Here is a 26,723-nt window from a genome sequence, read left to right on the forward strand (position 1 = left end):
GACAGCCAGCCAGGTGCCCCAGGAGGGTTAATTTTTTATAATCTCCCTAGTTGTAATCACGGCTTCCTTCTTCTGCCATCCAGGTAGGCCTCAACTCACTAAGAACTCTACACCAGGAGTCTTTGAAAACCAGGCATAAGTGGAGATGAAGGTGTTATGTAGGTGTGTGTCTCACAGCTGGATGCAAATGGATTTTCCATTCAGTGCTTTGGATAATTAAGTGAGGAATAGTGTAGGCTTCAAGTATCTCAGAATCCCCTGACATCCCTGGGGCCAGAAATTCATCCCATTAGGACTTCATAGAGCAAAGCTGAATCAACATTGTGAAGCAGGTTCTTGACTTCAGACCTCATCCTTCTTCCACGCCTGCCCCATACTCCTCTTCCAAAGCTCATTCCTGGGACCTAACTCAGAAAGAGCAAGTGAGGCAAAGTCTTGGATCACATTCTTAGAGAGGGTAGAGAACGAACTGGCAAAATGAAATGTTATGCCTGGAGTCTAGCCAGGATTGATGTTGGGCAGACACATGGCAACCATGGAGCCCCCCAAAAGGTCCACCTCAGACACAAGGCTCCCAGCAAGGAGGACAGGGCTTACCATTCATCCAAAGAAATTCTTCAAAGGCTCCTGATGCATTTTTGGTGAATTTGGACCTTTCTTAATGAGGAGTGCTCAGGAAAACTCTCTCTCCCACTTCCCTCTGCTCATTCTCACTCTGGATCAGGCTCACCATCCCAGCACTGAGTATGGCAATTTATTTTAATAACAGATACCTGAGGGGAAGATGCATCATTTCTGCAGGCTGATGGAAGAAACACCTGCAGGCTGGGTATTCTTGCCTCACTTCTTCTTCAGCAAGATTGATGTGGCTGTGGACTGGTAAGGGAGGTAGCAAGAAGGTGTTGGGTACAGAGGTGGCTCAGGTGGGAGGAGGAGGTCTGGTCTGTACCTGGTAAAGTTATACCTGCCTCAATTCCCTTACTCAGGGTTCAGAATCTTCCATCAAGCCTTGCCCTTTCTCTGTCTTTTCTCTTTGGAGTTGAAAACCTACTGACACAGACCTGTTGGTAGACTGAGGGCTTTGGATTCCTGGAAACTTTGAGTTCCTCTCTGAAACAGTCCTCCATTCATATTGCTCTATCTGGGGGGAGTGTTCTGGATGATAGTGTCATCTGAGGGACCCAAAGGAATGCCACTAGTGGGGCAACTGGAGTGTGTCCTGGAGTAGCACCGATACGTCTCAGAAGTCATGGGCCTACAGCACTAACATGGGCCTACAGCACTAAAACACAAGGCTGTTGGCCCAGTGGTGTTAATGGGAAGTAGTTATAAGACCAGGTTATCTAGATGAGGAAATAAAACTTTCAGTTGATTCTATGGACATTGTAGACACTTTAAAAAAAGATAAATCTTTTCCTGGGAATAAGAGGTAGAAAGAGGGAGAAATGGCAGAGATCCAGTATGATTCTGAAAAGAAAAAAAAAAAGATTTTTTTCTTAGATTTTCCTTTAAAATGGCATCTAGAAGATTCAAGTCAATTAACTCTCCTCACCATCCTGTCTAGCAGGTCAGGAGGCACTCAGATGATCCACATCCATAATCACCAGAAACTCATTTTACCTACATGCCATTTATCTTACTGCATCCTTACAGCCCAAAACATTGAATATGGACCATTTAAGAGCAGCCAAGATGGCTGGTCAGAGACAATAAGAGGTAGTGGTTAAGTGCATAGTCCCAGGAGCTCTGAGTGTTCTCGTGCAAGTTACTTAATCTCTCTAAGCTTTGGCTTTCTCGTTTGAAAAAAAAAGAATAGGGATCCCTGGGTGGCTCAGCGGTTTAACGTCTGCCTTCAGCCCAGGGTGTGATCCTGGAGTCCCAGGATCGAGTCCCGCATCAGGCTTCCTGCATGGAGCCTGCTTCTCCCTCTGCCTATGTCTCTGCCTCTCTCTCTCTCTCTCTGTGCCTCTCATGAATAAATAAAATCTTAAAAAAAAAAAAAAAGAATTATAGTGATTCTTACCACACAGTTACTTTGAGCATGGAAAGAATGCACACAAAGCTTTTAAAAGTACACCAAAAGCAAGTGTGTCTTGCTTTAGTCCCTACTGGGGTCATCACCATCAACACAGTATCATCATCATGATCATCATCACCACTGCAGCTACCATATACTCACCAGGGTGCCAAGCATCCCCCTTAATAAGCTTTTTTTTTTAAAGATTTTATTTATTTATTCATGAGAGACAGAGAGAAAGAGAGGCAGAGACACAGGCAGAGGGAGAAGCAGGCTCCATGCAGGGAGCCCTACATGGGACTCGATCCCGGGACTCCAGGATCACTCCCTGGGCCGAAGGCAGGTGCCAAACCACTGAGCCACCCAGGGATCCCCCCCTTAATAAGCTTTTAATCATCTTAAAATCTACAAAGTGGGCTATTTATCCCCTAAAACTCAATTGTTGACAGATCTGAAACCCTAGGCTCAGTGGCTGACCCACTGCGAAAGTAGATCAAGAGGAAGGATGATGAGATGATAGTGATCTAAGTAGAAACATGTAGGAATTTGTCAGGGCTCCTTCTTCACATGGATCAAGATGGAAGAAACATCATGCTATTTGTCCAGAATGCATCACTTGTGTGAGGTGGGGCGAGTCACTTACTGCCCCAAATTGATGTCTTCTTGCTAACCTCACAGCACTGACCTGAGGATTACATGGGACATGGTACCTCAACTTGATGTGTGGAGGGTATTACACTGACCAAGAGAGCCCTTGATCCATAATTCAGACCTCTGCTCTACTCTTTCCTTCTTTCATTCAACCATTATTTATTTTATTTTATTCATTTATTTGACAGAGAGAGAGCACAAGCGGGGAGAGCAGCAGGCAGAGGGAAAGGGAGAAATAGGTTTCCTGTGGAACAGGGAGCCCAATGCAGGGCTCCATCCCAGGATGATCATGAGATCTTGAGTCCCATGACTCAAGAGTCCCATGAGATCATGACTAGAGCCCAAGGCAGACAGCCTAACTGACAGAGCCACCCAGGTGCTCCCAACCATTACTTATTATACAGAAGCCCTATTCTTATGCCATATCATCCTCCATTTGTTTTTGTTTTAAAGATTTTTTATTTATTTATTCATGAGAGACAAGAGAGAGAGGCAGAGATACAGGCAGAGGGAGAAGCAGGCTCCATGCAGGGAGCCCAACATGGGACTCGATCCCGGGTCCCCAGGATCACGCCCTGGGCTGAAGGCAAGCACTAAACCGCTGAGCCACCCAGGCTGCCCTCATCCTTCATTTGTAAATCAAAGCATCGATAGCCAGGCATTGCCCTGTATATAACTAGACTTTATAAGTTTGCCTTGTATGTGTCAGTCTTTTGTGGACTGATTAATTGGGGATTTTTTGAAGCCATCATTTGACCTAAGAGCAGAGAGCCAGCTCTGAGATCTGGTGACCCTCATGGCATTCTAAGAGGCCTTGCCTGGTCTTGGCTACCTCTGCAACCTGCAGAAATGCCTTCACTACAGAGCTATTTATTATGCCCTTAGGCTCAAACTGAAGATTATTAACAATGCCATTTGAAAGAAAGATAGTATGGTTTGGGAATTAGAAACATCTGACTCATATCCTTGCTCTATCACTTAAAAGCTGTGTGACCTCCCAAAGGTTAGGCGTTATGCTTTTTGAGACTCAATTTTTTTTCTTTTCTAAAATGCACAATTGAGATTGGAATGAAATTAGATTAAAAAAAATAAGTGCTGGCACACTTATATGGTAGACTACCAAAAAATAGGGGTAACTATTACCATCATTAATATTCATTAAAAGTCAATGCCTTCAGTCACTGTCCACTACGGTAGTAAAAATCTATAATATGAGACTCCGTATGACAAACTGCTCTCAGAAATTAGAGCCAGGGCAACAAGTCTCTCCTAAGGAATTATCTATCTTTATTTTTGAACTTATTTTTACTCATTTAGGAGAAAATACCAAAAACTTCTCTGCCAAAAAAAAATCCCAGAGCCTCTCAGGGAGTCTCAATCCACGCTGGACTTTGCTAAAGAAGGACAAAAAGAGGGGTGTCTGACGTCAGAGATTCAACTGAGCAAAAAGCTCTCCCTGTTTCCAGCTCACTATAACCCAAATCTGGTGTTGAGGAACCAATCATATAAGTGCCAGCATGGGGGCACCTGGAGGGTACAGTCAGTTAAGCCTCTGGCTCTTGGTTTTGACTCAGGTCATGATCTCAGGGTCATGAGATCAAGCCCAAGTCCAGCTCCACACTCAGTGTGGAGTCTGTTTGAGATTCTCTCTCCCTCTGTCCCTGTCCCCAAGAACGCGCGCTGTCTCTGTCTAAAAATAAATAAATAAATATATTTTTTTAAATACCAGTATGTAAAAAGATGTACCAAGAGCCCAGGGGATGAAGTGACCAATAGCCCTAATCTTTGAGGAGCTCCCAGTCTGGGCTTAGCAGGGGAGATGCAGCACCTGTCCTCAGGAAGACCCCAGTCTGACAGTAGAGACATAGTCCATATACTTTTTTGAAGACTTTTTTTTTTTTTTTAGGATTTTATTTATTTATTCAAAGAGACACACACAGAGAGAAGCAGAGACATGGGCAGAGGGAGAAGCAGGCTTCTGGACTCGATCCTGGATCGTGGATCCTGGGATCACGCCCTGAGCCAAAGGCAGGCGCTCAACCGCTGAGTCACCCAGGTGTCCCCATATTCCATATCCTTAAGAGAGTCTCTATTCTTATTGGAGAGACAAGAAAGACCCAAACAGAATGCTTTGTTTGGCCTTTTCTGTTTAAGAGATTCTGAGCCAGGGGATCCCTGTGTGGCTCAGTGGTTTGGTGCCTGCCTTCGGCCAGGCCGCAATCCTGGAGTCCCGGGATTGAGTCCCAGGACGGGCTCCCGGTATGGAGCCTGCTTCTCCCTCTGCCTGTGTCTCTGCCTCTCTCTCTCTCTCTATGTCTATCATGAATAAATAAATAAAATCTCTTTTAAAAAAAACTTAAAAAAAAAAAAGAGATTCTGAGCCAAATTCAATAGTCAATTCAAGAAGCACTTTATCACTCTCTCTTAATATAATGATCTTCTCTCTTTCTCTGTGTGGCTTCTGATCATTATAACTTCATTGTAACAGTCACATTGAATAAATTTTTCACTGTAATCTGCTACATCACCCCCCCTTTTCTTAACAATAGGAGCATAAATAGCAATAAATAAGTAACCGTATCTTCACTTAAATTTTGAATTTGGGGTACCTGGGTGGCTCAGTTGGTTAGGCATCTGACTCTTGATTTTGGCTCAGGTCATGATCTCAGGGTTATGAGACTGAGCCCCAGGTGGGGCTCCATGCTCATCTGGAAATCTGCTTGAGATTCTTTCCTTCTGCCCCTTCCCTTGGTTGGCTTGGCCACCTGCACGTGCACATGCATTTTCTCTCTCTCTCTCTCTCCCCCTAAAATAAATAAATAAATCTAAAAAAAATTTTTTTTAATTTTAGTACTAGAAAATTACAAACCAAAGATAGTAGGGGTAGGTTTGAGCTCCATAAGGATCAGGGAGTTTTGTTCTAATATCAGGCCCACAGGTCAGGCCTGGCTATCACAGGTTCCTCTGCCCAGGCCTGGGTCTAGATGTAGGACAGTCCTCACTACCACACCTGAGGTACTTATTCAAGAGACAGATGCCCAGGGCCTCATCTCGAGCCTCTTGTGTCAATTTTCAGGGGTGTCACCCAGAAAGCAATAGGCTTAACAAGGGCCCCCCATGATTTGTATTGCCAAGGAAGTTTAGGAAACACCAGGCTCACTTTTTCTCTGAGGGTGGTGAGAAGGGCATCAGAATCATAAAGAAGACCTTCTCAAATGCAAATTCTTGGGCCCCTACTAGGATTTATTGAATCAGAATTTCTGGAAGCAGGCCCTGGTATATGCATTTTTACAAGCACCCAAAGTGTTTACTGGCCCACCCTTCTGCAGTGTGAGCTACTGGTCATGAAGGGGCCCAGTCAAACTGGTGGTCACAGTCTGCTTTAGTGGCAGGAGTGAGGGTGATGATTAGAATGCAGAGCCTTGGGGTGCCTGGGTGGCTCACTTCATTAAGCGTCTGCCTTCGGCTCAGGTCATGATCTCAGGGTCCTGGGATGGAGCCCCAGGTCCGGCTCCCTGCTCAGCAGGGAGTCTGCTTCTCTCTCTGCCTCTGCCTCTCCGCCCTGCTCACTGAGCACATGTGCTCTCTCTCTCTCTCTCTCTCTCAAATAAATAAATAAAATCTTTAAAAAAAAACACAGCCTTACTCTCTAGGTAGCCAAGTGGCATAAGCCCCCCTTCTTCACACCACGCTATGCTGTCGAACTCTCCTAAATTGGTGCATACCAGCCTTGATCATTTGGATCCCACAAAATGACGTGGAAGCCTAGGGCTTCTTCCTATGCCTTCTTGATTTAAACAGACTAAATAAGCCAAGCTCATCACAGAGGGCTCCTTGCTATCTCCTCTGTCCTTGCACATAGTGGGATCAAAGCTTCTCCAGGGTCTTTGTTTTCAGATCTCCTCAGGTTCCATTGTCCTGTTGTATTGTCCCTTCTGTGCATGTCATTAGAGGGCCAGCTTTTGGGGCAAGGGACCTGGACTGAGGCGGAATGAAAGGTGTGGTAATCAATCCCTCATGGTTCTACTTCTGGGATCAATGTTAACGACTCTCAATTTTAGCCATAAGTGGAAGACAAGCAAAGCACCCCCAAAGCAGTGGGGACAGAGTGGTCATGGCAGATTTATACATTGCAAGGGGGCCACATTATGACTGAGGTCTGTCTTAATTACTTACTTACCTGTATGTCTTTATCCATCCAATCATCTACCTACCTACCTGATGTTCCAGAAATATACACATGGTGCCTGCCAATGAAACAAGCACATGAAGGGAACATGGGTGGGCCTACCTAGTCCCTCTCACATCCTTTCTGGCCAGAGATCAGGCCCTGGCTGTATGCTTCCTGCTCCTGCACACACGGGCCTCTCATGGCGCCACTATGGCTCCTGCCAGGCCTGGGATCCAGTCGGGCCGGGGTGGCAACCACCAGCAGATCATTCAGAGACACGTCAGGGCTGGGAGGATCATTCAGGAGGAGCACGGAGGACACACGCAGCTGTTTCTTCTCACCAGAGCTCCGGCTGCTGAAGTAGCCCTCCCAGGGTGGGGAGCGGTTTTCTGGAAAGGTGAAGCGATAGGCACCAGGTATTTGTGTTGCTGGACTGGGCACACGTTGCGGGCGGGAGGCCACCTCCCACAAGGGTCCCCTGGCTTAAAAACCAGCTGAAGTTCCTGAATCACAAACAGCCACGACATGCCCCTTAACTGATGCAGACTCAGCTGCATGTGCCTCACCTGGGTGACAACCAGGAAACAGGGTACTTGTCAAAAGCATTCTGTGTTTACCCTTTTTTTTGTGTGTGTTTTCTTTTTTTTAAAGATTTTATTTATTTATTCATGAAAGACAAAGGAAGAGGGGCAGAGACATAGGCAGAGGGAGAAGCAGGCTCCCTGTGGGGAGCTCGATGGGGGACTCAATCTCAGGACCCCGGGATCATGATCTAGCCAAAGGCAGACGCTCAACCACTGAGCCACCCAGGTACCCTCCACCATTTTTTTTTTTTTTTGTATTTCAATAAGACCTGAGATCCCCTAAGGATGTGGCCTATGTTTCCACTATCAGGTGGGGGTCTCCCTGCAGGCAGGGGCTGCATCTCCCCCAACCCCCCCAAACTGAGCTCTCTGCAAAGATGAGGAGGACTGGTTGTGTTAGTTACCCGGGTCCCCTGGACAGGCCTGGACACACTGGCACTCACGTGACTTGCTATTCAGCATCAGCTTCGGGTTGTAGTAAGCTGGGAACAGGGAAAGTTTCTCCCTCGGTTGAACCTTGGTGAAGAGCTCTGACATCAGATGCTGCTTCCTCCTGTCGTTCTTCAGTGAAGTCCGCTTTCGGTTCAGACTTCCTAAGAAGGTCTGGGATTTGGTTGGAAGAGAAATTTTTGCTATTTTACCCTGGATGAGGTGCTGGGGGGTGTGGTGGTGCTTGTATTTAAGGGAGACCGCCTTATCCATCTCGGGGCTGCTGCGTTCAGAGCTGGTTGTCCCCGTCCTGCTCAGCAGAGACTCTGGGGAGTCTGAGACCTGGGTGGCAGAGTCTGAGGAGGTTTCTATTGAGGTTAAGGGCTGGAAGAGAAAACAGTCCAAAATGAGGTTGTGGAAGCCTAGGGCTCCTTCCTATGCCTTCTTGATTTATTTTTTATTTTTTTAAGATTTTATTTATTTATTCATGAGAGACACAGAGAGAGAGGCAGAGACATAGGAAGAAGGAAGAGAAGCAGGTTCCATGCAAAGAGCCCCATGAGGGACTCGATCTGGGAACTCTGGGATCACGCTTGAGCCAAAGGCAGATGCTCAACCGCTGAGCCACCCAGACGTCCCTTTTTTTTTTCCTTTTTAAATATATTTATTTATTCATGAGAGACACACAGAGAGAGAGAGGCAGAGACACAGACAGAGGGAGAAGCAGGCTCCGTGCCGGGAGCCTGATGTGGGACTCGATTCCCGGATCCCGGGATCATGACCTGAACCAAAGGCAGACGCTCAGCCACTGAGCCACGCAGGTGCTCCGCCTTCTTGATTTAAACAGACTAAGCCAAGCTCATCAGCAACAAGAAAGATTAGGTTAGAATCATTTCCTAATCACTTCCTAACCAGGAATCGACTAACCACTAGGGCAGAGGATGGTGGAGAGGTCCACAGAGCTTCTTCAGGTGTTTTTTTTTTTTTTTTTAACAAACGAGAGATTTTTAAACTCTAGAAACCGGTCATCAGAAAAATAGATATTATTTCACAGCTATGATACTGGAAAAAATTAGAAAGCTATTGGTGGGGCTGCAGAATAGGGACTCTCATGCACTGCTGATAATGTAGACTGGTATAGTCATTCTGGTGAATCATCTGGAAATAGTCAGTTAAATAAGATTACAAATACTCTGTGACCCAGTATTTCTGCTTCTAGGTATGAGTTATTATATGACTCCTTTTTAAAAGGCATGTACACCAACGTTCCCAGCAACATTATTCGTAACAGCCAAAAGGTGGACATAACCCAAATATCCACCAATGGATGAATGGATGGAATACTTTTCAGTTTTAAAAAGGAAGGAAATTCTGATATATACTACAACATGAGTGAACTTTGACATGTTATGCTAAGTGAAATAAACCAGACACAACAGTATAAATATTGTATGATTCTACTTATCTGAGGTACCTACAGTCATAGACACAGTAAAATAGAGAGGAATGAAATAAGGCAGAAAAAATACTTGAAGAAATAATAGCCATAAACTTGTCAAATTTGGTAAAAGACATCAATTTATAAAACCAACAAGCTCAAGAATCTTAAATAGAATAAGTACAAATAAAATGACACCCAGATGCAGTGCCCGGCTGGCTCAGTCAAAAGCATGTGACTCTTTTTTTTTTTAAGATTTTATTTATATATTCATGAGACACAGAGAGAAAGAGAGAGAGAGAGAGGCAGAGACACCGGCAGAGGGAGAAGCAGGCTCCACGCAGGGAGCCCGAAATGGAACTCCATCCCGGGTCTCCAGGATCACGCCCTGGGCCAAAGGAGGTGCCAAACCACTGAGCCACCCGGGCTGCCCTAGAGATTATTTAAAAAAAAATAAAATCTTTAAAAATAATGACACCCAGACACATCATAGTCAAATTGCTGAAATCCAAAGATAGAGAGAACAGCCAGAGAAAAATGACACAGTGCATATAGGGGACAATGTTACAAATACAGTTGACTTCTTAAAAAAGAAAAAGAAGACGGGAAGATAATGAAACAACATTTTTAAAAAAATATTTTATTTATTTATTCATGAGAGACAGAGAGAGAGAGAGACAGAGAGACAGAGAGAGACAGAGACGCAGAGACACAGGCAAAGGGAGAAGCAGGCTCCATAGAGGGAGCCTGATGTGGAACTTGATCCCAGGACTGCAGGATCATGCCCTGGGTCGAAGGCAGGTGCTAAACCGCTGAGCCACCCAGGGATCCCTTGAAACAACATTTTTAAAATGCTGCAAGAAAAAAATGTCAACCCAGAATTCTAGGTCCAATAAAAACAGCCTTCAAAATGAAAGCTAAATAAAGACATTTTTAGATAAACAAAAATAGAAAATTCATCACCAGCAAAGAGATATGCACTACAGTAAATGCTAGAGAGAGTTTTTCTGGGTAAAAGGAAATGACATATAGATATACATACATATGCATATAAACACACATCTATACGTATTTTACATATATACATACAAATATATTCTTAAAATATCCTTCTTCTTCTTGAGGCACCTGGGTGGTGCAGTTGGTTAAGCATCCACTCTTGGTTTGGGCTCAGGTCCTGATTTTGGGGTCATGGAGTCAAGCCCCCCCAGTGGGTTCTGTTCTTGGCATGGAGTCTGCTTGGGATTCTTTCTCCCTCTCCCTCTGCTCCTCATACTTGTTCTCTCTCTCTCTCTCTCTCTCTCTCTCTCTCTATCTCTCTCTCTCCCTCAAATAAATAAATAGATATTTTTTAAAAATATCTTCCTGGGATGCCTGGGTGGTTCAGTGGTTGAGCATTCGCATTCAGCTCAGGTCATGATCCTGGGGTCCTAGGATCAAGTATCACATCAGGTTCCCACAGATGTCTCTCTCTGCCTATGTCTCTGCCTCTCTCTGTATGTCTCTCATGAGTAAATAAATAAGTAATCTTTAAAAATTTTCTAAATAAAAATATCTTCCTCTTAATTATTTTAAATATTATGACTATTTTTTTTAAAGATTTTATTTATTTATTAATGAGAGACACAGACACAGGCAGAGGGAGAAGCAGGCTCCATGCAGGGAGCCCGATGTGGGACTCGATCCTGGGTCTCCAGGATCAGGCCCTGGGCTGCAGGCAGCACTAAACCACTGCGCCACTGGGGCTGCCCAATATTATGACTGTTTAAAGCAAAATTTAGGTGCACCTGGCTGGCTCAGTCAGTGGAACATGCAATTCCTGATCTCAGGGTTGTGACTTCAAGCCCCACATTGGGTGTAGAGCTTATTTAAAAATAAAATCTTTTTTAAAACAAGAAAAATTAAAAAAAAAAATAAAAAATAAAACAAGAAAAATTTATAACACTGTGTTGTGGGATTTATAATGTATGTTAGAACAAAAGAGGGAATTATTTTCCCGTATTCAAAATGAAGTATATTACCTCTAAGTAGATTCTAACAAGCTGGAGATACATATTGGAATCCCCAGAGCAACCATTAAGAAAAAAAGCAAAAAGTTATAACTAAAAAAAAAAAAATGTACATATGAATAAAAACAAATATTCAATTTTGAATTAACCCAAAAGAAGGCAAAAAAAGAGGAACATGAGAAAAAAGCAATAGAAAACATAAAATTTCAGCCCTAAATTCAATTGTATTAATAATTATATTAAATGAAAATGGAGTAGATATTCCAATTTGAAGGCAGAGGTTGTCATACTGTATTTTAAAAAGCAAGATCCACTTATGTCTGTCTATAAGAAATGTTCTTTAAATATGAGAGGGTGAGAGGGTCACCGGGGTGTCTCAGTCACTTAAGTGTCTGACTCTTGATTTTGGCTCAAGTCATGATCTCAAGGTTGTGGGATCAAGCCCTCCATAAAGCTCCATACTCAGTGCAGTCAGCTTGGGATTCTCTCTGCCCCTCCCCCTACTCACAGGCTCTCTCTCTCTCTTTCTCTCTGTCTTTCTTTTTCTCTCAAATAAATAAAATCTTGGGAAGCCCAGGTGGCTCAGCGGTTTAGCGCCGCCTTCAGCCCAGGGCATGATCCTGGAGACCCAGATCAAGTCCCAAGTCAAGCTCCCTGCATAGAGCTTGCTGCTCCCTCTGCCTGTGTCTCTGCCTCTCTTTCTCTCTGTGTGTCTCATGAATAAATAAATAAAATCTTTATAAATAAAATGAGAAAAATAAGTTGAAAGTAAAAAGATATATCAAAAAAGATATATAAACATTAATCATAACCAGCTCAAGTGGTTATATTAATATTAAACAAAATAGATTCTTTTTTTTTTTAAGATTTCATTTATTTATGTGAGAGAGACAGTGTGTGTGTGTGTGTGTGTGTGTGTGTGTGTGTGTGTGCAGATGAGCTGGTGGAGGGGCAGAGGGAGAGGAAGAGAGAATCCTGAGCAGACTCCCTGCTGAGTGTGGAGTCAATGTGGGGCTCAATTCCATGGCCCTGAGATCATGACCTGAACTGAAATCAAGACACACTCACCCCACTGAGCCTCCCAGGCACCCCCAACAAAACAGATTCTAAGACAAGGAGAATTATCTAGGATAAATAGGATTTTATCATTTCATGATGATTTTAAAAAAGGGTCAATACATCAAAAAGGCAAGGCAATTGCAAATATATACCTAATAAAAGACCTTCAAAATACATGAAACAGAAACACAAGGTAAAAATGAATAAATCCACAATTAGAGTTGAGATTTTAACATCCCTCTCAGTAACCAAAATAAAAAGTAGACACCGAATTAGTCTGGGTATGAACAATCTGAACAACACTGCCAACCACAGTGATCTAACTGACACATAAGACACTATACTCAACAATTGTAGAATACACATTTTTTTTGAAGTGCACATAGGATATTAATCAAGATAAACCATTTGCTAGGTCATAAAACAATTCTTGGAAAATTTCAAGCGCTGAAATTTCACAAAGCATGTACACTAGCCACAAAGGAATTAAATTAGAAGCTAATAATAGTACAAGATACTTAGAAAAACCCCCAAAATTTAAAAATTCAACAATACACTTCTAAATCACCCATGGGACAAAAATGAAATCAGAAGGAAATTAGACAATGGGGCGCCTGGGTGGCTCAGTGGTTGAGTGTCTGCCTTTGGCTCAGGTCGTGATCTCCTAGTCCTGGGATGGGGTCCCGCATCAGACTCCTCACAGGGAGCCTGCTTCTCCCTCTGCCTATGTCTCTGCCTCTTTCTCTGTGTTTCTCATGAATAAATAAATAAAATCTTTTTAAAAAATTTTTAAAAGAAGCTAATTAGACAGTATTTCAAACTGAATGATAATAAAAATGCAACATCTCAAAATTTGTGGTATGCAGATAAAACTAGTGTGTACGGGTGCCTGGGTGGCTCAGTGGCTTGAATTTGAAAATAAATCACAGAGAAAAATTAACAAAACCTAAAGTTTTTTTTTTTTTTTTAAGATTCTGTTTATTCATGAGAGACAGAGAGGCAGAGACATAGGCAGAGGGAGAAGCAGGCTCCCTGCAGAGAGCCTGATATGGGACTTGATCCCAGGACCCTGGGATCACAATCTGAGCCAAAGGCAGATGCTCAACCACTGAGCCACCCAGGCCAATGATCTGGATGGATCTGTCGATGGAAAAAGACCCACCATCCAAACACTAATCAAAAGAAAGCAGGAGTGGCTTTATGAATATCAGACAAGGCAGACTTCAGAATCAAATAATTAGAGCAAGAGAGTTAAGAGGAAGTGCATAATGAGAAAAGGGTCAATTTGCCAAGACATAACAATCCTAAATATGTATATACCTAATGAGAAAGCTGCAAAATACATGAAGAAAGAGCTTCCAGAAATGAAACGAGAAACGGGCAAATTCATAATTATATTTGGAGATTTCAACATTTCTCTCTCACAGGAATTGATAGAACTCATACACAGAAAATTAACATAGAAGAATTAATTTTTTAAAATTTTTATTTACTTATGATAGTCACAGAGAGAGAGAGAGAGAGAGAGGCAGAGACACAGGCAGAGGGAGAAGCAGGCTCCATGCACCGGGAGCCCGACATGGGATTTGATCCAGGGTCTCCAGGATCACGCCCTGGGCCAAAGGCAGGTGCCAAACCGCTGCGCCACCCAGGGATCCCAACATAGAAGAATTAAACATCATTAATGAAACAAATGCAATTGACCACTACCCAGCAATGGCAAGATGCACATTCCCCAAAAGAGACTAATATCCTGGGTCATAACATAAACTTTGACAAGTTTAGAAGAACTGAAATCTGACCATATGGAATTAAAATAGAAATCAGTAACAGGAAAAACACTAGGAAGATCTCCAAACAACTGGAAATTAAACAACACACTTCTAAATAATCCATAAGTCATAAAGGAAATCTGAAGTGAAATTAGAAAGCATTTTGAACTAAATGAAAACAAAAAAACAGTATAGCGGAATGCCTGGGTGGCTCAGTGGCTGAGTGTCTCCCTTCAGCTCAGGGAGTGGTCCTGGGGTCAGGGATGAGTCCTGCGTCAGGCTCCTTGCAAGGAGCCTGCTTCTCTCTCTGCCTATGTCTCTGCCTCTCTTTCTCTCTCTATGTCTCTAATGAATAAATAAATAAAATCTTTTTAAAAACCAGTATGGCAAAATGTACCAAAATATAGCATTAAATGTTATATTAGAAAAGGTCTTGCGCGTCTGGCTGGCTCAGTTGATATAGCATAGGACTCTTTTTTATTTTTTTTATTTTTTTATTTTTTATTTTAGGACTCTTTTTTAAAAAATATTTTATTTATTTATTCATGAGAGACACAGACTGAGAGAGAGGCAGAGACACAGGCAGAGGGAGAAGCAGGCTCCATGCAGGGAGCCCGACATGGGACCCGATCCCAGGACTCCAGGATCACACCCTGGACCCAAGGCAGGCACCAAACCGCTGAGCCACTTAGGGATCCCCAGCATAGGACTCTTGATCTCTGGGTTATAAGTTTAGCCCCACACTGGGTGTAGAAATTAATTAAAAATTAAAAGATAAAATAAAATCTTTAAATAGAAAGAAACAAAGAAAGGGAAAGAAAAGGTCTTAAGACACCTGGCTGGCTTGTAGGCAGAGCACGCAACTCTTGACCTCAGGGTGTAGGTTCAAGCCCTCCATTGGGTGTGGAGCCTACCTTACAAAAAAAAAAAAAAAAAAGGAAAAAGGTTTTAACCAATAATCAAAGCTTTCAAAGCTTCTCCCTTAAAAAACTAGAAAAAGGAAAGGAAAATAAATCCAAAGAAAGCAGAAGGAAAACATTAATAAAGAGCAGAAATCAGTAAAATCAAAAGTAGAAAAACCATATGATCTTATCAACTGATACCAAAAGAACACTTGACAAAATTCAATATTCATGCATGATTTAAAACAACTCTCAGCAAACTAGGAATTGAAGTGAACTTCTTCAATCTGATAAAGAACCCCTACAAAAACTCTACAGTTCACATCATACTTGATGATAGAAGACTGAATGTTTCCCTCCCTAAGACTGGAAACAGGTCAAGGATGTCTTCTCTTTCCAATGTCATACTAGAAATCTCAGTGCATAATAAGGCAAGAAAAAGAGATAAAGGCATAATGATTGGAAAGAAGTAAAAATGTCTTTATTTAAAAGTGACATAATTTTGATAAAAATTCTGAAGAATCAACAACAAAAAATTTACCAGCAAAGCATTTGCATGAGAAAAGAAAGTCTTTTCAATAAATAGTATTAGAAGTAGATACATATATGGGAAAAACAAACCCTAGTTCCCGTTACTGAATGTATTAAAAAATTAATTTGAAGTAGATCATGGACCTATACACAAAGCTAAAGCTATAAAGCTTTTAGAAAAGATCTAGGGGAGGGATGCCTGAGTGGCTCAGTGGTTGAGTGTCTGCCTTCGGCTCAGGTCATGATCCTGGAATTCTGGGATAGAGTCCCACATAGGGCTCCCTGCATGAAGCCTGCTTCTCCCTCTGCCTGTGTCTCTGCCTTTCTTTCTGTCTCTCTCATGAATAAAGAAATAAAATTTTAAAAGAAAGAAAGAAAGAAAGAAAGAAAGAAAGAAAGAAAGAAAGAAAGAAAGAAAGAAAAAAGAAAGAAAGAAAGAAAGAAAGAAAGAAAGAAAGAAAGAAAGAAAGAAAGAAAGAAAGAAAGAAAGAAAACCTAGAAGAAGGGTGCCTGGGTGGCTTGGTTGGTTAAGCGTCTGCCTTCAGCTCAGATCAGAGTCCTGGGATCAAGCCCTATGTTGGGCTCCCTGCTCAGTGGAAAGTCTGCTACTCCCTCTGCCCTCCTCCCCTGCTCATGCCCTCTCTCTCTCCCTCTCTCTGTCTCTCTCTCTCAAATAAATAAATAAATAAAATCTTAGAAAAGAAAAGAAAAAAATCTCGGAGAACATCTTTGTGACCTGGAAGTACCTGAAAATGTCTTAGGTAAGACATAGAAAGCAATAACCATAAGAGAAAATTTGATAGTATTCATCAAAATTAAAATTTTTCACTAATCAAAGACATTATTAAGAAAAAGAATAGGTTGGGCGCTTGGGGGTAGCTCAGTGATTGAGAATCTGCCTTCGGCTCAGGTTGTGATCCCAGGGGTCCTAGGATCGAGTCCCACATTGGGCTCCCCGTGAGGAGCCTGCTTCTCCCTCTGCCTATGTCTCTGCCTCTCTGTCTCTCATGAATAAATAAATTTTTTTAAAAAAGTAAAAGAATAGGCAAGTTTCCAGAATATACAAAGAATTGCTACAATTGAATAGAAAGATAAATAATCCTTTTTTCTTTCTTTACATTTTTTTTAAGATTTCATCTATTCATCCATGAGAGACAGAGAGAGAGAAAGAGGCAGAGACACAGGCAGAGGGAGAAGCAGGCTCCATGCCGGGAGCCCGACACGGGACTCGATCTCGGGACTCGATCTCGGGACTCCAGAACCATGCCCCGGGGGAAGACAGGCGCTAAACCGCTGAGCCACCCAGGGATCCCCTTTTTTACATTTTTTAAATTTAAATTCAATCTCCCAACATATAGTATAACACCCAGTGCTCATCCCATCAAATGCTCTCCTCAGTGTCCATCACCCAGTTACCCCATTCCCCCCACCCCACCTACCCTTCCACAACCCTTTGTTTGTTTCCCAAAGTTAGGAGTCTCTCATGGTTTGTCTCCATCTCTAATTTTTCCCACTTAGTTCCCCTTCTTCCTTTATAATTCCTAATAATCCTAATTTTTAAAAGAGAGGGAAGCAAAAACCTGAAATACTCTTCACAAAGTAAGACATATAAATGGGGACACCTGGGTGGCATAGTTGGTTAAATGTCTGACTCTTGGTTTCAGCTCAGGTCATGAGCTCAGGGATGTGAGATCAAGCCTGGCATCTGGTTCTGCACTCAGTATGGAGTCTGCTTGAGATTCTCCCTCCCTCTCCCTCTGCCGCTCCTTCTCGTGCTCTCTCTCTCAAATAAATAACTTTTAAAAACAACAAAGATATATGAATGGCCAACAAGCGCGTGGCAAAGTGCTTAACACAGTTAATCATCAGGGAAATACAAATTAAAACCACAATGTAAAATCACAAATAGCCATCAGAGTGGCTAAAATTTAAAAAGTGGGTAACACCAAATGTTGACAAAGATGGAACTCTCATTCATTGCTGGCTGACATGTACAATGATACAATCCCTTTAAATAAAGATTTTGGAATTTCTTATGAAGTTATACATAGACCTACCTTTTGACCTGACAAATCCCTCCTAAGTAGTTATTCAAGGGAAATGAAAACATATGTTCACAAAGACTTGTACAGGAATGTTCATAGGAACTTTAATCACAATAGCAATAAAAAAATAAAAACCGGAACATCCCAAATGTCCATCAACAGAAGACTAATAAACAAACTGCAGTGTATTTGCACTGATATAGAATATATCATTCAGCAATAAAGAACAAGCTATTGATATACCCAACAACATGAATGGATCTCACAGATAGAATATTGAGCTAAAGAAGCCAAACACAAAAGAATATATACTATATCATTGTATTTATATAAAATTCGAGAATAGGCAAAATAGTCCAAAACAAAAAGAAAAAAAAAAATGAGAGTCAGGATAATGGATTTCTTGAAGAGGGATATGAGGGACAGGGGGAAATTGCCTGGGAAAGGACAAGAGGGAACTTTCTGGAGAGGTCAGAAATTTCTATACAATGATAGGGATATAGGTTACATGGGTATATTTATTTGTCAGAATAATACAGTTAAGATTCAAGCATTTTCGGGTGCCTAGCTGGCTCAGTCAGAAGAGCATGTAACTCTGGATCTCGTGGTTGTGAGTTGGAGCCCCATATTGGATGTAGAGATTTACTTAAACTTTTAAAAAAAGGCTGGGGTGGGGGGTGCCTGGGTGTTTGTTTATTTTTAAGATTTTATTTATTATTCATGAGAGAGAGAGAGAGAGAGAGAGAGGCAGAGACATGGGCAGAGGGAGAAGCAGGCTCCATGCAGGGAGCCCAATGTGGGACTTGATCCGGGGACCACAGGATCACTCCCTGAGCAGATGCTCAACTGCTGAGCTACCAGGCGTCCCAAGTGCTTTTTTAAAATATTTAGGGCAGCCCGGGTGGCTCAGTGGTTTAGCGCTGCCTTGAATCCAAGGCCTGATCCTGGAGACCCGGGATCGAGTCCCGCGACGGGCTCCCTGCACGGAGCCTGCTTCTCCCTCTGCCTGTGTCTGTGCCTTCTCTCTCTCTCTCTCTCTCTCTCTCTCTCTCTCGAATAAATAAATAACATCTTTAAAAAAATAAAATAAAATAAAATCTTTAAAATCTTTAAAAAATAGGGACGCCTGGGTGGCTCAGCGCTTGAGCGTCTGCCTTTGGCTCAGGGTGTGATCCCAGGGTCTAGGGATCGAATCCCACATCCGGCTCTCGCAGGGAGCCTGCTTCTCTCTCTGCCTCTCTCTGTGTCTCTCATGAATAAATAAAATCTTTAAGGGCAACCCTGGTGGCACAGCGGTTTAGCCGCCTGCAGCCCAGGGCGTGATCCTAGAGACTCTGGATCGAGCCCAGGGCGTGATCCTAGAGACCCTGAATGAGTCCCCTGTCGGGCTCTCTGCGTGGAGCCTGTGTCTCTGCCTCTCTGTGTCTCTATGAATAAATAAATAAAATCTTTAAAATAAATAAATAAATAAAAATCTTTTAAAAATTAAAAAAAATCTTTAAAAAAAGAAAAAAATGTTCAAGAAGAAAAAGAATAGGTGATAGAATGCAGTAAATGACCCAATCACATTTAAATAAAGTTTAAATGCATACATTTTTAAAAAGATCCCTACTTTGCCAGGAAACATTCTTTTTGTTTTTTCTTTTCTCTTTTTTTTTTAAGACTTTATTTATTGGGGGGGGGGGGATCCCTGGGTGGCTCAGCGGTTTAGCGCCTGCCTTTGGCCCAGGGCATGATCCTGGAGTCCCAGGATCGAGTCCCGCATCAGACTCCCTGTATGGAGCCTGCTTCTCCCTCTGCCTGTGTCTCTGTCTCTGTCTCTCTCTCTGTGTGTCTTTCATGAATAAATAAGTAAACTCTTTTAAAAAAATAAGACTTTATTTATTGGGGATGCATTATTCATGAGAGACACATAGAGAGAGGGAGAGACATAAGCAGAGAGAGACGCAGGCTCCCAGCAGAAAGCCTGATATGGGACTCAATCCCAGGACCTGGAGATCATGACCTGAGACAAAGTCAGATGCTTAATCAACTGAGTCACTCAGGCACCCAAATTCCATTTTTTTTTAGATGGGGAAACTGAGGGAGCTAAGAGTGGTTAGATGCAAGTCATGGAGGAGACTCCAGGATCCAAACAGAGGCAGCCAGATCCCAATAGATACTCTCTTTTTTTTAATTGCAGAAAAAAAAAAAAAAAAACCCTACACACACACGACATAAAATTTACTACAAAAAAAAAATTACTACAATAACCATTTTTAAGTATACAGTAAGTAGCATTAACAATATGCACAATGTTATGCAACAGACCTCTGGAATCTTTTTAATTTGTAAGATTGAAGCTCTATCACTATGAAATAACTCTATAAGCCCTGGCAACTGCCATTCTACTTTCTTAGGAGTTTCTACCCTCAATAGCTCACATAAGTGGAATCATGCAGTCTTCCACTTTTCGTGACTGGCTTATTTTTGGAGACATGTCTATTTAATTCCTTTGCTCATTTTTTTTTTTTAAAGATTTATTATTTATTTATTTATTTATTTATTTATTTATTTATTTATTTATTTTAGGGAGAATAGAGAGTGGGGGTGGGGGCAGAGGGAGAGAATCTTCCAAGAAGACTCCTCGCTGAGTAGGAAGCCTGACGTGGGGCTTGATTCCATGACCCCTGAGATCACCACTAAGAGTCAGAAGCTTAACTGGCTGAGTCACCCAAGTGCCCCTCATTTCTTTTTTAAAGATTGATTGATTGATTGATTGATTCCAGAAAAGGGTAGGGGGAAGGGCAGAGGGAGAGAGAGAGGGAGAGAAAATCTCAAGCAGACTTCGCACTGAGTGTGGAGCCGAATGGAGGAGCTTGACCCCACAACCCCAAGATCACAGCCTGAGCTGAAACCAAGAACCAAGAACTCAACCAACTGGGCCACCCATAAATATTTTGGCCATTTCAAAATCAGATTATCTTTGTGAGTTTTTTTTTTCAGATTATCTTTGTTATGAGTTGTAACGGTCCTTTATATTTTCTGGATATGAACCCCTTATCAGATACACCGTTTGAAAATATTTCCTGCCATTTCACAGGTTGCCTTTTAACTCTGTTGATTGTTCAAGTTTGATATAGTCCCATTTATCTATTTTTGCTTTTTGTTTGTTTGTTTATATATTTACTTAAGTAATCTCTACCTGCATGATGGGGCTTGAACTCATAGCCCCAAGATCAAGAGCCACACACTCTTCTGATTGAGCCAGCCAGGCAGCCCTGCTTTTGTTGCCTGTGCTTTTGTGTCATGTCTGTGACATACAATGTCATGAAGCTCCAAAGCCTACCTTCTTAAAGGTGTTTCTCGAACTGTGGTTGTAAATGTATTAACCAGTCACGAAATTAATTTAGTGGGTTGTAACTGTTTTTTTTTTTTTTTAAGAATAGAACAGAATAGAATAAACATGAAAAGAGTCACCATGGGTGGTATTGCTAATCATTGTTCTAAAAATTTTTTTCCAGTGTGTGTATACAGATGGATGAAATAAAACAGATTTCTACTGTGGGATATGGTTAGAAACTTGAAACACACTGCACTCCTCTAGATTGCACTTGGACCCAGCAAAGGCCCAACAATGCTGAAGAGTTTCTAGTTCTTACAATACAGACATCATATAGCTTTTGGTGGGATGACTACAGTAAACACAGAGGGACCTATTCTAGAACCGTGAGTACCACATTTATGTGGCAACATAGTTTCTGCAAAAAAAAAAAAAAAATCAACTGTCACATTCAATATAATATTTTTGATGTTTATTTTCATTGGTGATGTTTATTTTGATTTCATAGTTTCATAGTTGTATGAGAGTTGTAAACATAAAGATTTTATAAATCTGGTTTTATGCTTGTATATATCTATAAAAATTATTTAGGTCTGCCATGGGGATCTGGAAGAGTTTTCTTTCCTTCAAAAGATGTCCATACACAAACGGAGTTTGAAAACACTGTTTAAGTGATGTACCAACAGTGCCACAAGTGCTCAGAAGGTGACCTTATTTGTAAATAGAGTCTTTGTAGATATAATCAGTCAAATTAAAGTGAAGTCATACAGGATTAGGGTGGGCCCTAAATCCAATGCCTGGTGTCCTTACACGAAGGCCACATGAGGATATATAGAGGAAAAACTCAAGGAGGGAGTCTGTGTGACAAGACAACAGAGGTAGAGGTTGAAGTCATGCTGCTGCAAGTCAAGGAACAGCAAGGATTGCTGGCAACCACCAGAATCTAGCCAGAAGCAAGGAAGGATCCTCCCTCTAGGGCCTTCAGATGCCCTGCCAACACCTTGTTTTCAGACTTCTAGCCTCCAGAACTGTGAAAGAATAAACTTGTGCTTTCAGCCCCCAAGTCTGTGGTGAGCTAGCTGCTCCAGTAGCCACAGGAAGCTAACACAGCAGGTGGAAATGGGACTAAAGATGGGGTGCAGAAGATGGCCATTCGAAGAGCCCTAAAAGTATGGGTGCATTCTCCTAGCTGGTATGCTATTCCACAACTTGGGTTCCACAGGTGGGGAAATTGGGGCTCGAGCGGCTTACCTAAAGGGAGACAGCAAGTCAGGAGTGGAAAAGGGACCAGAAAGTAAGCCATTGGCCCCCGAGGTTAGCCCTGTGGGGAGGTAGACCGCTCTACTCACCACAGTGTGGGTGAGTATGTTCACTGCAGAGGCAGACTTGACCTCCTTGATCCTGGAGATGGGTTTGCTGAGCTCCAGCCCCGGGCCGCAGAGAAGGCTCGAGTGCCTCAGGTCGGGTACAGAGGTATACCGCCTTGCAGATACCGGCTCGCAGGGAGCAGGGCTGGCCTCTTTGGTGGGGGTTTCCTGCTCGAGGCTGCTGTCCGTCTCATTTTTCTTTGCATCTCTGACATTCAAGAGCAAGTCAGGGGTGCAGCACACTAATGTCGATGGCTGGAGATACTGGGAAGAAGGAAACCAGACAGCCCATGGGAACCCAGCTCTGTCCACTTCCAGTTTCACTTGCACCAAGGGTAGGTGCCAAGGAGAAGAAGAAGAGGTTCTTATCCTGGGGTGTAGGGACTCCCTGAAGGCTCACAGATGGTTTCACGGGGTCCTTGAACCACTTAGAACTGCAGTTTTAAAACTGTATCTTTGTATAGTTTATGGCAAGAGAGTCCATAGCTTTTTATCAGTTTCTCAAAAGGCCTATGACCCTCACAAAGTTATAAAATACAAGAAGCCAAAAATATCCTGCTCTAACCCTGTCCCTTCTGGTGAGTGTTTGAGAAAAAGGTAATTGACCACAAAGCCATCTGGGTCTTTCCACTGAGCCCAAAGAGACGGGGAAGCAGACAGGGGCCATCCAAAGATTTGGATTGTGGGACAACTGAATAGCTGGCCCACGGTACAGGGCCAGTCCCCACTTTGAACAGAGAGCAGGCTGGTGGGAGCCAGCTATGGTCAGTCACCCCAGGTGATGGTGAGGGTCCCAGCTCCCTGCAGCCCGTCTCTGTGGCCCCCTCTCTCAGCTGTGCCCCTGGCCTGCCAGAGGGGAGCATCCCAACTCAAACTGGAGTTGGGACCCATGAGTACAAGCAGTCTCGGTGCCCACTCCCTACATAGGGATTGGCTTTTACTCCTACCGAGGGACACAAAGAGGGTGAGAGTTCTCTGAAGGGTGCCAGGCTCCTGGTGATCTCCAGGCTCCCCTCCTGTGGCCCAGCCCTCTGCGCAGCCTCGTTCCTTCAGTGTGTCAGGGCTCTGAGCAGTGATCTCCTCGGCACCCCCCCACAGATCGGCCCCAGGCGGGGAAGGGTGCTGGCCACACATGTTCCCCTCCCAGCCAGGTTTACTTGTTTGGAGGTGAGGGTGGTGTCCTTGTATTTCTGCTGTGGTTTCTGTTGGCAGCTCTTCATGCTCTTGCCTCTCACTTGCTCGCCTGCCGACTCCCCCTGCATCTCCACCTTCTTCTCTTTCCCAACTTGGAAGGATTTTTTCTCCTGCTTTAGCCTCAGGTTCTGGATCAGTTGCCTGTCCAAGAGGAATGGGGAGTGTTATGGAAGTTAGGGGATGGGTTGCAAATGTGGGTGCTCTCTCCAAGGGGTGGGTGGATGATGCTTGGCAAAGAGTGCGGTGTTCCACATGCCTTCCCTCAGTGTGTCCAGTCTGCACAAATGGTTGTGGGGCACAGAGCAGGAGGTGGGGAGGGGGAGTCATTTCTCTCATCATACCATTTCCAGTCTGAGGAATAGCATCCAAGGAGAGATGCAAAGTCAGCAGCACTACCCAGCTCCACTACCTTCTCTCTCTCCTCACTTCCCAGCTGGCCAAATGCCACACATGGAAGGTGCTGGGAAGAGGGTCTGGGTTGGTTGCCGGACCGAGGCCCCCACATTGGACCATTTTATACCTGGGCCTCTCTGGCCAATGATACAGTGTAAATAACACAGTCACATGGGTCAGGAGACAGGGATCATCACCTGCCATATGACCCTTTCTGCGCTCTGACTTCCCAGTCTATAACATGAGGTGATGGGTAGGGATTGGACTGGACAGGATGAGTCCCTTCCAGCTCTTAGATTTCATGCCTATGTGAATCCAGGAGGTAGCTCTCAGGGGCTGGGAATTCTGGAGAAGGGTGAGGGTACCTGTCTCAGGGGTCGAGTTTCTAAAAACAGCTACACATCAACACCCCCTCACCAAGGAATCTTATGATTCCTGATCCTCATGAGACTAAAGCAAATGTTCCCCTGGCAACTTCTAGGTTGGGGATTGAAGCTCATAAGACCCTCTTGACCATCCCAGGCTGGTCACCCAGAAGTCAAGCACCACCCAACGGACCCCAACACCCACCCACTTCACCCAGGGCTTTCCTACCGGGCATACACCTCCCGAGCCCTGGAGGTAACAGTATTCTGGAAGAGGGAGTTGTTATCCTGGAAAAACTTGTCATACTTCTCCGAATTCAGAGTAGGATAAATCAGACGGAACCCCCCACAGTTTTCCATCTCGTACTTCTCCATTTTCTCCAACCGAATGGCCTGGAAACCTTTGACTTCCTCTATCCTGTGGTGGAACAGAACACAGGGCTGCTGTAGATTTTTCTCAGGGCAAAGCTTGGAAGGGATGTGCCAAGCTGGATGCCATGTGGGGCCCGGCAGAGGCCTTGCACACAATAGTGGTCCACCTGTTTTTGCTAAATAAACTTGTGTTTCCCTAAAAGGAGAAACTAGCCCTCTCAGGGCAGCCAGCATCATGAGGCACTGCAAGCTGGTTAGAAACAGTCTTTCTGACAGCTCACCAAATTCTCTCCTCATACAAAAATCCATTTCCCCTTGGCTCAGTTCTGTCGCCACCTCCCCATTCACAGGCCTTATAACCCTCCTCTGGAGATCAGCAGCTTGCATTTTACTAAATTTGAGGGCTTCTTGGATGAGCTTTTATGAGCTATGATGATCTCATTCTCCCTCACAGCCCCTCGGGGAGGTGGAGGTCACAGGGGGAAGGAATGATAAGCCCCTTTTATAGCAGGGAAACTGAGAGCACTGAGCTACCCAGGGCCAAGTCATGACAGAGAATGATCCAGGGCAGGGCCCAGCTCCTCCCTGATGTTGCCTCCTCCTTCAGAAAATTAGAGTGCTGGCAAAGTGGAAGGCATCCTGGAATCCCAAGGAACACTACTCACTGTGCTCTGGCACTAGGCCTGCCACCTCCCAGCAAGGGGATCTTGCACATGTAAGCTCCCCTTCCAGAAGCCTGGTCTCCTTAGCTCCAACAACAGGACCAATGCAACACCCCCACTACCTATCCACCACCCTCCTCATAGGGAAGACAGGGCACCTGCAAAAGTGCTCTGAGAAACACAGTGCCATCTGAACATAGATGCTGTTGCTCCCAGTTCTAGAAGCTGACAACCAAGAATCAGCAGGCTCTGCTCATGGGGACCTGGGGGCTGCTGTGGGACCTGACAAGCAACAAAGGCATCTCTTTGACCAGGTTCCAAGTCTTCAGACACTAGAATCACTCCACAGAATGGAGGCCTCTGTTTAAAGGCAAATGCTGCCATGCAGGAAGCAGGGGACATAGATCCTACCAACCCAGTAACATGAGGTAGGTCAGACAAATGTGTCTTTTTTTTTTTTAAGGGATTTTTTTTTTTTTATTCATGGCCTAGTTGTTGTTGTTGTTGTTGTTGTTAAGATTTTATTTATTTATTCATGAGAGACACAGAGAGAGAGACACAGGCAGAGGGAGAAGCAGGCCCCATGCAGGAAGCCTGACGCAGGACTCGATCCCAGGACTCCAGGATCACGCCCTGGGCCAAAGGCAGGCGCTGAACCACTGGGCTACCCAGGGATCCCTGACAAATGTGTCTTTCTGTAAAAATAAAGCAATGGCTTTATTTTTTGATTGGTAATCCCTGAATCTTCATATTATATTAATAACTCATATCCATGATACATAGTTCTGTCTATAACTTAATCTCCTATTTTTAGGTACAAAAAAAATGCTCACAGTAAAACTATCCAAACTTTGCCACATTCTGCAAATATAAACTAATTTTCAAATAGGATTATCATTTGTTAGAACTGACTCCCTGCCCTACCAACTCCAAGCAAGAGTGTTTTTAAAAATTTAATTGTTTTTTTTTTATCGAAGTATAATAGACGTATAATGCTCTGTCAGTTTCTTGGGCATGCATCACGATTCACTATTTGTATGTACTGTGAAATGACCACCACAGCAAGTATATTTAACCTCTGTAACCATACATCATTAACAAAATTTTTTTCTTCTGATGAGAACTCTTAAGGTCGTAGCAACTTTCAAATATGCAATACAATCTTACCAACTATAGTCACCAACATTACCTCCCTATGACTTATTTATTTTGTAACTAGAAGTTTGTATCTTAACCTTCTTCACTCATTTTGCCCAGGCAATCCCTTTCACCATCTCTAACACACACTATAGTGTCAGGCACTGTGACAAACCTTTGATTATACATTATTTCATTCAATTCCACCTTAGAGGTTATTAGCTCCATTTGACAGAAAGAACACTGAAGCTCAGAGAAGTGACATAAAGGCCATATAACTAGTAGGTTGTCGAGGACCAGGAC

General features: G+C 43.3%; 1 protein-coding gene across 2 annotated transcripts in view; it reads right to left on the bottom strand.

Moving 5' to 3' along the window:
• Positions 1–743: 743 nt before the first annotated feature.
• The window catches only part of TTLL6 (tubulin tyrosine ligase like 6), a 39,980-nt gene continuing 14,000 nt past the window's right edge, over positions 744–26,723 (bottom strand). For both annotated transcript variants that reach the window (XM_072747418.1, XM_072747417.1), the window contains 6 exons: positions 24,479–24,667; positions 23,455–23,632; positions 22,280–22,561; positions 7,867–8,236; positions 6,960–7,228; positions 744–1,467 (listed from right to left, as the gene is read on the bottom strand). In XM_072747418.1, coding sequence (XP_072603519.1) covers positions 6,960–7,228; positions 7,867–8,236; positions 22,280–22,561; positions 23,455–23,632; positions 24,479–24,667 — 1,288 coding nt within the window. In that variant the 3' untranslated portion in view covers positions 744–1,467. The remainder of the gene's footprint in view (positions 1,468–6,959; positions 7,229–7,866; positions 8,237–22,279; positions 22,562–23,454; positions 23,633–24,478; positions 24,668–26,723) is intronic.

This window comes from Vulpes vulpes, chromosome 2 (assembly GCF_048418805.1).
Source record: "Vulpes vulpes isolate BD-2025 chromosome 2, VulVul3, whole genome shotgun sequence".
Lineage (NCBI taxonomy): Eukaryota > Metazoa > Chordata > Mammalia > Carnivora > Canidae > Vulpes > Vulpes vulpes.